The sequence below is a fragment of the Jaculus jaculus genome, chromosome 23 (assembly GCF_020740685.1).
Source record: "Jaculus jaculus isolate mJacJac1 chromosome 23, mJacJac1.mat.Y.cur, whole genome shotgun sequence".
NCBI classification, from domain to species: Eukaryota; Metazoa; Chordata; class Mammalia; order Rodentia; family Dipodidae; genus Jaculus; species Jaculus jaculus.
This window is the reverse complement of record NC_059124.1, coordinates 8,707,147-8,719,472: the sequence shown is the minus strand read 5'-3', so window position 1 is coordinate 8,719,472 and position 12,326 is coordinate 8,707,147. Positions and strand designations below refer to the sequence as shown.

General features: G+C 50.3%; 1 protein-coding gene across 2 annotated transcripts in view; it reads left to right on the top strand.

Moving 5' to 3' along the window:
• The window catches only part of Ano2 (anoctamin 2), a 382,845-nt gene that overhangs the window by 21,104 nt on the left and 349,415 nt on the right, over window positions 1–12,326 (top strand). The window contains exons 2-3 of one of the 2 annotated variants that reach the window (XM_045139660.1): window positions 9,954–10,138; window positions 11,314–11,637. In XM_045139660.1, the coding sequence (XP_044995595.1) occupies window positions 9,954–10,138; window positions 11,314–11,637 (509 nt within the window). Of the gene's footprint in view, window positions 1–9,953; window positions 10,139–10,757; window positions 10,779–11,313; window positions 11,638–12,326 lie in introns of those variants that run through there. The other variant, XM_045139661.1, reaches the window with a different exon arrangement.

Below are 12,326 nucleotides of genomic sequence, written 5' to 3'. Positions count from 1 at the left end.
GATTAAAGGCGTGCGCCACCACCACGCCCGGTTGTCTGTCTTCCTTTTGAGGTAGGTCTCACCTTCTAGCTTAGGCTTGCCAAAACTCACTATGGAGCCTAGGTTGACGTTGAACTCAAAGCAAACTTCTTGCCTCAGTCTCTTGAGTGCTGGGCTTGATTACAGGTGCAAACCACCACACCAGAGAGACTTTTTCTTTTTTTGTTTTTAATATTATTAGGTCAGAGCACTGTGTTTCACTGGTGGTTAACCATCAGTAGTTAGTAATAAGACAGTCATGATGCAAAGGGGGAAGTTTTGAGGAAAGGCCTGCTGCACATTCATCCAGCTCCGGGGAAGCCTCCCCCGCAAACTCACTTTGCCTTGTGCCCACTTCCTGCCCCGTCTCTCTGCCCAGCGAGACCCTGCCTGGCCTCTGATGCTGTCTCGGGCCTCTTGTTCTGCTTGACCGCCCAGCTCTTGCTTGAGCTTTTTCTCCCTCTGGTGCCCTTTGCCCCCAGTTTGAATGCCCTTCCTACCTCCAACCCCAGGCATGATTCCTGCCATGCTTCCTGATTTCATGACCCCAGGATCCTGGCTCTCAACTGCTGCTCTGCACCAGTGCCCCCTCTAGAGGCTGTGTGAGCAAGTGACAGCTATGCAGCCCGCTAACATTTTCAAAAGGCTCTTTACTTAAGTTTGTCATCTTGGCATGCGACGATGGGCTATTTCTACTTGGGTGTAAATGAGCTTTATTGGTCAAGACAACCAAGAGCTAAATGAAGGGGTGGGCGTGGGGAGCCCCTGGTGGTGGATAGGAAATGGAGGGATGGAATAAGTGGGACCAGAATTGAAAGGGGCTTGACTAAGGGTTGCCTAGGGAAGGAGCTTAGGCGATGGGTGGGTAAGAGGGTTCTGAAAACTTAAACCTACTGGTTTGGTCATTTAGATGTGAGAATTCCCCTGCCTCAGTCCCTGCTTTTATTTTCTTTTTTTTCCCCCTCTCAAACTATCTCATTCGGGCTGAAGAAATGGCTTAGCAGTTAAAGCATTTGCTTGCAAAGCCAAAGGACCAGGGTTCAATTCCCCAGGACCCATGTAAGTCAGGTGCACAAGGTGGCGCATGCATCTGGAGTTCGTCTGCAGTAGCTGGAGGCCCTGGTGCGCCCATTCTCTCCCTCTCTCTTTCTACCTCTCCTCTCTGTCATAAATAAATTTTTTAAAAGTGTCCTTCTTCTCCTTTTTGTAACTTGTAGAGAACCCTAAGACACCCGCAGACCTACGAGGGGTCGAGCTTGGAGTTGTCCCCCACATAGAAAGGACAGAATTCCCCCTGGTGGGACCACTGAGTTGAAAGCAAAGACTGGATCCCAGGGAGAAACATGAGCAATGGCCTCATGTGAGTTGAGAGGTCAGCCTACCTGGCCTTCTGGGTGGGAGAGATGGTGGTTGTCCCACCTAGTCTAGGAAGTTTCTAGGAGGAAGTGGATGGTGAGCACCCATGTCAGGTCAGTGGGCGTGTCGGGGAATGTCACAGGCTTGGAGCAGAACAAGTGGATGAACAGGGAAGCTGGGGGAGAAGAGGTGGAGGAAGGAACAGGTACACCTGAGCCTGGAGGCACGATCCAGTAATTATCTATAGCTTATGTGTTTCCAAGGAAATTTGATCCTTTCTCTTGCTGTATTGTGTTTATTCTGTGGGGAAGAGAAACAATGTGCCTCCCACACTCCCTAATCTTGGAATTAAATACCTGCTCAGAAAACATATTCTTTTTCTTCGGATTGTATCATTATCATGTTAGTCACCAATTTAAATAAAAATAAAAAATATCTATTATGGGGGGCTCAAGACACTTAAGGCAGTCCTCTAAAAGAGCTTTGGTCCCAAACTAAGATTTTATTCTTATTTTATAACTAAAAAATAAATAACCAAACAAGATACAAAAATTTATATGTAAATTATTTTTATAGTCAGACTACCCTAACAATAAACTTTATTTTATTTTAACCTAGACTGTCTTTACTTTTTATCACCCCTTTGGGCCTTTTTTAGACAGTTTTTAAAAAAGTTTTTATCTGTTGACAAATATAAATTTTAACTCATCAATAATTAACTCTTACAATAACTCAATAAATCAATTTAACTTTTAATGCTTTTTTCAAATTTTCTTTTGTTTATTTTTATTTATTTATTTAGTTGAGAGCGACAGACAGAGAGAGAAAGAGGCAAATAGAGAGAGAGAATATGGGCACACTAGGGCCTCCAAACACTGCAAACTCCAGACGTATGCAGCCCCTTGTGCATCTGGCTAATGTGGGTCCTGGGGAATCGAGCCTCAAACCGGGGTCCTTAGGCTTCAGAGGCAAGCGCTTAACCGCTAAGCCATCTCTCCAGCCTGACGTTTTTGTTTTTTAATGCTGTCACTTTTGTGATTGCTGTGACCAAGTGCCTGACAAGAAGTAACTTGAATGAGGAAGGATTCACTTTGGTTCATGATTTCAGCAGACACAGGCTGTCGCGGTGGGGAAGGTGTGGCACGGGGAGCTGGTTATATTGGAGCTGCAGTCAGGAGGAGTTTGGGTGTGAAATGGGGCTGGGCTATGTCCATCAATGCCTGGCCCCCAACTGCTTCACTTCCTCCCTAGAGGTTCCACAGCTTCATTAGCAGCTCTGCCAGCTGGAGATCAAGAGTTCAAATGCATGAGCCTGTGTGGGGGCATTTCACACGCAAACCATAGCAAATGTTATGAGGAGGATCCGAGGGTCCTCTTGGCTGGACGCGGTGCTTGTCCTAGGGGGCTGTGGGGTGGAAGGGGAGGAAGGGGCTGGACTGAAGGTGATAGCTGCCCAATGGCTGGAGCATCTTTCTCTCTGTCCGCCTGCCCTCCCAGCAGCCTGGGGTTTCTGCTCCTTTTCTTATTTGCGCGGCAGGAGTATCTGCTGTATTATCTTTGGCTCCCTCTGAGAGACAAGCTGTAGGTGCTCCCAGACAGCAGACCAAGCCCAGGCAGAACTCAGCTTCCTGCCGTTCATTGCTCCCCACCCTGAAGCAGCGCAGGTGCCCAAGTGCCTCTGTGGCCCTGTGATACTTCAGCGTCCCCATGAGTGGTGCAAACGAGAATCATCAGAAATGGGGCTGGGGGGGGGGGATGGCTTAGCGGTTAAGGTGTTTGTCTGCAAAGGTTCGATTCCCCAGGACCCACGTTAGCCAGATGCATGCATCTGGATTTCATTTGCAGTGGCTAGAGGCCCTGGTGTGCCCATTCTCTCCCTCCCTCTCTTTCTCTCTCCCTTTCTCTCCCTCCTTCTTTCTCTGTCAAACAAACAAACAAACAAATAAATAAATAAAATCATCAGAAATTATTTCATTTCAAAGATATGAGGGTGGCAAAAGTAGCAGGTGGGACGAATGTTGGAGAATATAGTCGTGCTTTGGTATATGTGGAAGATGGCCTCCAGGTCCCTCCATGGCTACTAAAATCCACAGATGCTCAATCCATAGAGCAATATGTAGTGTTTGTATAGAACTCCCTCTCTCTGCTTTCAACTACTTCTAGATACTCATAATGCCTGTTCTGCGTAAGCGCTGTGTAAATACACATCAGATGATGCTGTTTGCAGAGTAATGATAAGATCTTCACATATTTAGGACCAATGCAGATTTTCCCCCGAGTATGAAAAACAGTTTAGTACCTTGTATTAATTGTACAAGATAATGGGTTTCACTGTGGAATTTTCATACATTTATACAATGTACTATGATCATATTTACCTCCTATCACCTTCCTTCAGCCTTTCTCCCTCCCTAGGAGCATTTTTGTTTCTCTAGTACTTCCTCTTTTATTTCTGTGTCCTTCTTTTTCTAGGTCCCATGTAGGAGTAAAAACACGTGACACTTGTTTTTCTGAGTCCGAGGTATTTTACTTAATGATCTCTAGTTCCATTCATCTTCCTACAAATGTCATAATTTCATTCATTTTTAAAAAATTTATTTATGAGAGAGAGAGAATGGTCACACCAGGGCCCCTAGCCACTGCAAACAAACTCCAGATGCATGCACCACCACGTGCATCTGGCTTACGTGGGTTGTAGGGACTCGAACCTGGGTCCTTAGGCTTTGTGGGCAAGCGTCTTAACCAAGTCCCTGACAAGAAATATGAATAAGAGACAAGAGTGCAATTTTATTCTTCTACATGTAGATATTAAGTGTCCGCAGCATGATTTATTGAGGAGACTGGCTGTTTTTTTTTTTCTCTAATGTATGTTTACACCACCTTTGTCAAGACCCAAGCTATAGTGGCATGGGCTTACTTTTGGGCCCTCTAATCTATTCCATCAACCTCTATGCCCGTCTGTGTGTCAGTTTTGATACTGTGTGCCAGTGCCGTGCTGTTTTCTTTACTATGGCTTTGTGGTATGGTTTGAAGTCAGGCTTTCTCATAGCTCCAGCACTGTTCTTTCTGCTCAGAATTGATTATTTGGGGCCTTTTCTGCTTCCATATGGATTTTAAGGATGTTTATATTTCTCTGAAGAATCTTGTTTGAAATTTTGATAGAGACTGTATTCAATCTGTAGATTGACTTCAGTAATATGTTATTTAAAAACACCAATTTTTGTCAAGTCATGAATTTGGGAGGTCTTGTTTTCTATCTTCTAAAATTCTATGGTGTTATAAATTGATGTTATAAATTTAGGTTTTGTCTTCTTTAAAATTAATTTATTTGAGAGAGAGATGCAGAGAAAGAGAGAGAGGAAGAGGGAGAGAGAGAGACAGAGTCAGAGAGAGGGTCCTTTGGCTTTTCAGGAAAGCGTCTTAAACGTCTGAGAATATTTTTTTTAATTGAATAGGTTTTTTTTTGTTGTTTTGTTTTTGTTTTTTCCTTCTTGGTTACATTTATTCCCTAGGTGTTTTACTCTTTTTGAGGCTATTGAGAATAGAATTGTTTTTCTGATTTCATTATTAATTTATAAAAAGCTACTTATTTTTGAATGTGATTTTGTATATTGCTGATAGCTTTAAAAACTTTAAATAATCTTACTGACAATTTTATGCACATACATAATGTATTTTGATCGTAATTCTCCCCATTACCCCCTTTGTTCTTCCTCCTCATCCTTCTTCTACTGAATGAACCCTTCTGTCCAATTAGTCCTTGTCCCTCTTCTATTTCTTTCTCCCTTTTCTTTCTTTCTTTTTTATAATCTTTTTCTTGTCATGGAAGACTCTCTGAGTTCTAACCTTATCTAGGTCTGTTAAGGTAAAGAACCTTGTTCCTGTCTTTAAAAGATTATCCCGAGTCCCTTTTCTCAGCTATTTTTTTTAATTGGGAATGTTAATGTATGAACATATTACAAATTGGTCATATTCCCATTGGGTTATACTCTTGTGTCCCCTGCCTCTATTCCCATGAGGACACACACCTCAGTGGGGTGACCACTTTGGGGTCATGAATGCACCCATCAGTCTGTGAGGTGTGTGTGTGGGGGTGGTCAATGCCTCTGAGTACACCTCCCCATCCTGCGGCTCTTAAAATTTTTTAAATATTTTATTTTTATTTATTTATTTGAGAGAGACAGAGTCAGACAGAGGGAGAGAGAAGGAGAGAGAGAGAATGGGTACACCAGGGCATCTAGCCACTGCAAACGAACTCCAGACGCATGTGCCATCTTGTGCATCTGGTTTATGTGGGTTCTGGGGAATCGAACCGAAGTCCTATGGCTTTGCAGGCAAATGCCTTAACCACTAAGCCGTCTCTCCCGCCCTCTTAAAAAACTTTTTTGTTCCCTCTTCCACAATGTACCCGGAGCCTTCGAGGGCAGTTTATAACTCTCCTTTAGTGTAGAGGTCTCAGCTGCTCTAAGTTTCTGCGTTGATGAGTTCTGAGCATCCTCAGTGTCTCCTGCCATATCCTTGCAGGAGGCTGTCCGGTTAGCGGTGATGTCAGCGCCCACATTGAATCCTCCACTTCTGCGTTGCTTCCTAGGCCCTGGCAGAGGTGATAGAGGCGACCTGTGGGACTCTCAGGAGGTCCTGCTTGTTGAGGATGTCTTGGCAAGTTTGACTTCTTATAAGGTCCCCCCTGGCTGCCTTGTGGCTTCCCTAGCAATGGGGAGGGAGTAAGGATGACAGAACAGATACGTGTTAGGAGACCTTGGGTCACCCAGTGAAAGAGGGTGAGCGCCGACGCTAGGGTAGGCCTCATGAGGGTGAACACGTATGGGTTTGGCAGTTGTTTCAGGACTCATAGGGTTTGTGCCCCATCGGATATGGAGTAAGAGGGAAGAACGCTTTCAAGGCTGTTTCTCGGTTCTGGCTCATGGAGTGAGTAGAACGCAGCGTGTGGCCGGACGGGATGGGCACTATGAAAGAAAAGCCTCTGTGAGGCGGCCATCAGCCCGCTTTGAGCCCATGCACTTCGAGGGGCTCTCGGCTGTCCAAGAGTGGGTCCCACGAGGCAGAGCAAAGTGTCCTGACTTGAGGCAAGGAAGGGTGGGTGGCATGATTTGGGGATCGCCAGTTACAGGTGGTACTAACCATCTCAGGAGTGGGCGAGACACCCAGGAGGGAAAGAAGGGGGAAGGAAGGATGGAAGGATGGAAGGAAGGAGGTAAGGAAAGAAGGAAGGAAGGAAAGATGGAAGGATGGAAGTAAAGAAGGAAGGAAGGATGGATGGAAGAAAGGAAGGAAGGACGGAAGGAAGAAAGGATGGAAGGAAAGAAGGAAGGAAGGACGGAAGGAAGGAAGGAAGGACTGACTGAAGGAAAGAAGGAAGGATGGAAGGAAAGAAGGAAGGATGAAGGAAGGAAAGAAGGAAGGAAGGACAGAAAGAAGGAAGGAAGGAAGGAAGGAAGGAAGGAAAGAAGGAAGGATGGAAGGAAGGGGGAAGGAAGGAAGGAAGGAAAGAAAGAAGGAAGGAAGGAAGGAAGGATGGAAGGAAAGAGGGAAGGAAGGAAGGAAGGAAGGAAGGAAGGAAGGAAGGAAAGAAGGAAGGAAAGAAGGAAGGAAAGAAGGAAGGAAGGAAGGATGGAAGGAAAGAGGGAAGGAAGGAAGGAAAGAAGGAAGGAAGGAAGGAAGGAAGGAAGGAAGGAAGGAAGGAAGGAAAGAAGGAAGGACGAAGGAAGGAAAGAAGGAAGGAAGGATGGAAAGAAGGAAGGAAGGAAGGAAGGAAGGAAGGAAGGAAGGAAGGACGGAAAGAAGGAAGGAAGGAAGGAAGGAAGGAAGGAAGGAAGGAAGGAAGGAAGGAAAGAAGGAAGGAAAGAAGGAAGGAAGGAAGGAAGGAAAGAAGGAAGGAAGGAAAGAAGGAAGGAAGGAAGGAAAGAAGGATGGAAGGAAAGAGGGAAGGAAGGAAGGAGTGTAGCGAGAAGCCATAGGTCCAAGCCTTGGTAAGTGGCATCCAAATGATGCAGAGGGTGTAAGCCATGCCCCCTGCCCTTATGGCACCATGCTTACCAGCAGCTAAGGGTCTGCAAGAGATGATGGACAAAGGGGAGGACCTTTCCAAGCGGGCCAGCCCGTTGCACAGGCCGTGCGCAATGCTCTTGGCTTCTCGCGGATCCGTGCCCGTCTCTTCTACGCTTTGGAATGCATCCACCCACCCCGCCGCCCCGGATGGCTTCCCTTACGCCCATGGCACAGGACAGATCCGGGTCCCCCTGGACTTAGCGTCATTACTGCCCGCCGTGCCTGGACCGCCGAGCCTTACGCTGCACTTTAATCACTGGGGAGTTGAGAGGTTTTCGTGAGAGCAGAGAGTCTCCAGGCAGCTGTGGTGAATGTGCCAAGGTGCGGGTGACCCAGGGGACCCCCCCCGCCCCAGGCGCAGTAGTTTGACGAAAGCCTTGCGTACCTCTGACTGTGAGTTGAGCCTTTGGGCCAGCATTATCTTTGTCGCCTGCTAAGTTACCTGGACTGTTGGTGGGGGAGGGGGCGGGGCGGGGTTGTGGCCAAAGCTCTGCGGCTTTCTCTAAGATAGAATCATTTTGTTTTCAGCTCTGCCCTGGGTCAGGCTGGGGGGGCATGCAGGCAGAAAGATGGCATCAAGGGTGAGAGCCTTCCCGTTCATTCCGAGCTGCAGGATCTCTGCTGGACTTCCGGTGTGCACGGGGCCACTGCTGTCCCTCTGTGCTGTGTCCCTGGTCTCCCGTGACTTTCAGAAGCCACTCAGCCTTCAAGACCCGGCTGTAGACTCAAGTCCTCCTCATTACTCTTTCTGCTCTCCCACGATGTAGACGGGAGCCCACACTTTGAAGCGTGCCTCTGCTGGGCGCACGGAGCTCTCGTCTTCTTAAAAGCGATTCCAGGGCTGGAGAGATGGCTGAGCGGTTAAGCGCTTGCCTGTGAAGCCTAAGGACCCCGGTTCGAGGCTCGGTTCCCCAGGTCCCACGTTAGCCAGATGCACAAGGGGGCGCACGCGCCTGGAGTTCGTTTGCAGTGGCTGGAGGCCCTGGCGCGCCCATTCTCTCTCTTTCTCTCTCTATCTGCCTCTTTCTCTCTCTCTCTGTCTCTCTGTCACTCTCAAATAAATAAATAAAAATGAACAATTAAAAAAAAAAAGCGATTCCATTCCTCCAGTTCAGACCTCCCATTCTAGGTTCCCCGGAACTGTCCAGCAAGCCACTGAGCACTTACAAATTGATGACTGAGCTGAAGGTGTCTCAGGCTTTCTTTTCTTTCTTTCTTTCTTTCTTTTTTTTCAGTGCTGGCGACAGAACAAGCATCATGCATATGCTAGGCAAGTGATGTACCACTAGGCCGTAGCCCCGGGTTTGAAGGTGGGCCAGGAGACCCCGCAGAACTATCATTCCTTCACTCAGCAGGTGTTCAGGCCGGAGTTCAGTGTACAAGGTGTTTCTGGGGAGCTTAAAATGAAATTAAACATGATAATTATAGTCACCACCTTTCACCGCCTGTCCAGAAGCTCATCACTATGTGGGGCGCTTCTTGTGTATCCCCCTGTTTTCTCATGGTCACTTTGATCCCGTCCGCTTGGACTTGCCTCCCTTTAACAGCTGAGGGAACAGACTCAGCGACAGCAAATGGCAGAGCTGAGGTCAGAGCCCAGGCCGCAGGCCCTGCTGCGTGGCTGGTTTCTAGTTTCTCCGAGGTGGGACAAGAGGGCTTCTGCCCAGGCTGGGCCCTGGGTAACTCACGGCCTCCTCTGGTCAAAGTGGAGTTGGCGTGTTGTAACCGCTTGTCCCTCCCAGCTCTGACATCCGGTAATTCCACCACCTGTGGCGGAGGGAAAGTCAAGGGGAGTCTGCTGAGAATCATCGCTGTCCTCCCTCTGAGGGTCTTTGGAAGGGCTGCTCTGGGGAGGGCCAGGGAGGGGTTGTGGACCTAGGCCTTGGCCTCAGGAGCAGGGCGGTGCGTGAAGGGCGCTGGACGCCAGACCCCGTTCAGAAGAGCCTTGCTCTCGGTGGGCCCACTGTTGATCTGCCCTTGGTCTCTTCTTGAAGGTGTAGATCTGCCCTGGGGTGCACGCACGCTGGCCGAGCCGTCCCAGGAGCAGCCCCCAGAGCCCAGGCTCGTTGGCCTGCCAGATGCGGCCCGCTGCTTCTCTTCTGGTGTCTCCCTGGCCATTTCCCATGTTGTCAAGGAGAAAGCTAGAAAGAATCAACAGGGCTTCCATGGTGGAGAACCTGCCTCACACGCACCGAGCCCTGGGTTCGCTCCCCCAGCGTTGCGCATCGAGCTCACGTGGGGGATTGTGGGAGCTGTCATGGGAAGGAGCTCCTACAGGCTGCTTCAGACGTGCGCGTGTGCATGTGCGTGTGCGGTGCAGGGGGAGAGCCCACTTCCTTTTATTCCCCTGTGGCCAACATGAACTTGGCTAACTAAGGCTGTGAGGAAACAAGGGCCGTTTCTGTGGGTCCGTGGAGATTTTCGTGCTCACGACTTTGGGGCGCGTGTGGCCTGGGTTTCTGGTTGGTCACTTGAAGTGACACTGCTTCCCTTGTCATCCCTTGTCACAGACATCCCTCTGCTCCCGGGATCTCCACGCCGCCTGAGCCCCCGGACAGCGGCCAGAGGAGACCACGGTCTGAGATATGGACCGCAACACCTTAAGGTGCCCGCTCCCCAGGCCCCGGGTCCCAAGAACAGTTCCGGCCGAGACTCTGACCAGGCCTCTGGACGGCAGACCCCCCACGGGCACTCTGTGAGTATGCGCGGCACCCTTCCCTGGAGGAGTTTTGGGTAGAGCACTTTTGCCATCCTCGCTCCAAGCCCGACACCATTGGCCAGTAAACACTGGTCCTCCTGGCCAGAGGAGAGTCCACAAAGGAGAGAAGGGGCCAGAGGCCAGGGGATTCCCACCTGTTGGTCCACAGACTCCCTGGCTCTCCTCCCACAGGCCCGAGAGACCCGTCCCCTCCGCTGCGGTGGCCCCAAGCCTCTTCCCCTGTGCCTGGTGCTTCATCTGGTTGCCCAGGTGACCTCTCAAGTGGCTGCCGAGGCAGCTGGGTATCAAACCAGTAATAAACAGAGAAACACCCAGGGGGAGGGAGGCAGGGCTCTGCCCTGCTCCGCCTTGTTTTCTCTCCTCCTCTTCTTTTCCCCTTTGCCAGCCTGGGGTGGGAGAGAGAGAGAGAGAGAGAAAGAGAGAGAGAGAGAGAGAGAGAGGTTGAGAAGTGTGTTCTCTTGCTGCTCTTACAGGCAGAGGGTTTTTTTTTGTTTTTGGCAGTGGTTAGAGAGGGAGGATGTGGGATTGTGAGGGGCACAGAGTCGCATGAATTCCCGTGGGTGGGACAGGAGCCTAGAAAGTGGCCCGTGTTCCAATGGATCCGGAACACCTGCCAGTGAGTATTCTGCGTGCGAGCGTGGAGAGTGTTTGCAGGTGGATGCGCCGATCTGTGAGCAGGACATGTGTGGGTGTGTGCCACTGTGCGTGTGGGAGGTTGTGTGAGTGTGTGTGAGTGTGTGTGTGTGAGTGTGCCTGCTCTATGGAGCCTCACACATGTGTGCGGGCACAGGCAGGCGTGAGGAGAGGAGACGGGCAGTGTGAGTGTCTGAGCGGCGGTGGGGGGGGGTGATTCTAGGTGGGGGGCTGGCACTTTGGACAGGCAGGCGGGTGTGGCTCTGTGTGCAGGCTGCGTGTGTGCGTGTGTGTGCGTGCACACACACACAGGTGCCACAGTGCGCGTGGAGGTACTGATGCCCAGGTCGCACACATGGGTGGAGTGGCGTGTGGGCTGCCGCCTGTGACAGATAAACTTAGGCTGCTGGTCTTTGCACTGGGCAGTCAGGACGTTCTGGCCTGAGGAACTTGCTTCCTCACCTGCCCCAGGTCACCAGGGAACCTGTTCACCTCTCTGCCTTCCTGTCTCCGGCCAGGTCATCAATAACTACCTGGATGCCAACGAGCCCGCGTCCTCCGAGGCCCGCCTGAGCCGCATGCACTTCCACGACAACCAGAGGAAGGTGGACTATGTGCTTGCCTACCACTACCGGAAACGTGGGGTACACCTGGGCCCAGGCTCCCCTGGCCACTCGCTGGCCGTCATCTCCAACGGGGAGACTGGTAAGGAGCGCCATGCTGGGGGCCCTGACATCGAGCTGGGGCCCCTCGATGCCCTGGAGGAGGAGAGGAGGGGGCAGAGAGACGAGTTCGAGCACAACCTGATGGCGGCGGGCCTGGAGCTGGAGAAGGATCTGGAGGTGAGCTGGCCGGGCTGTGGGTCCCCCCGCCTGGTCACCGCAAGGGGCTTTGGCATTTTTCGGGCCTCTCGGGGAAAGCCAGGTTTTCTTGCCCAAGAGCATGCAATGGAGAGCTGGTCCTGCTGGTGCCCCTGCCTAGGTGGTTCTAGGCAGTTGTGGGATGGTGCCTGGCATGCCAGCTTGTACGCACCCTGGCAGTTTGCCTGGTTAGCAACGAGAGGAAGCGCACGGCTCCCTGGCTGTCTCCTGGAAGCCCATCGATAGGCTTCTCCACAGTGGTCCTCTTGCATGAAGACCTGGTTGGCCTATTGAACTGGGTCCTAAATTCTTTCGTGAGGAGATGGGGATCTCCTTCAGTATGCAATGGGCTTTCTCAGGACTCTGGAAGACACTGGCTTGGGCCACCTTGGATAACCGAATAGGAGGTCATACAATGGACATGTTTTATCAATATATTGTCTCACCTCTGCTCAAAAGACAGACTAAAAGAGACCATGGAATTGCATTCATTCACACATCCATCCATCCTTCCATCCACGCATCCACATGTCCCTCTGCTTTTCTACGTCACATGCTTCTTTTAAACCTGGCATGCCCTCTCTATTTTGTCCCAACCTATTTCTCACTTGTTCCAGCCTTACCTCACCTGTGGGTTGGCCACTCTGGCCTCAGGGTCTTTGCTGTTCTGT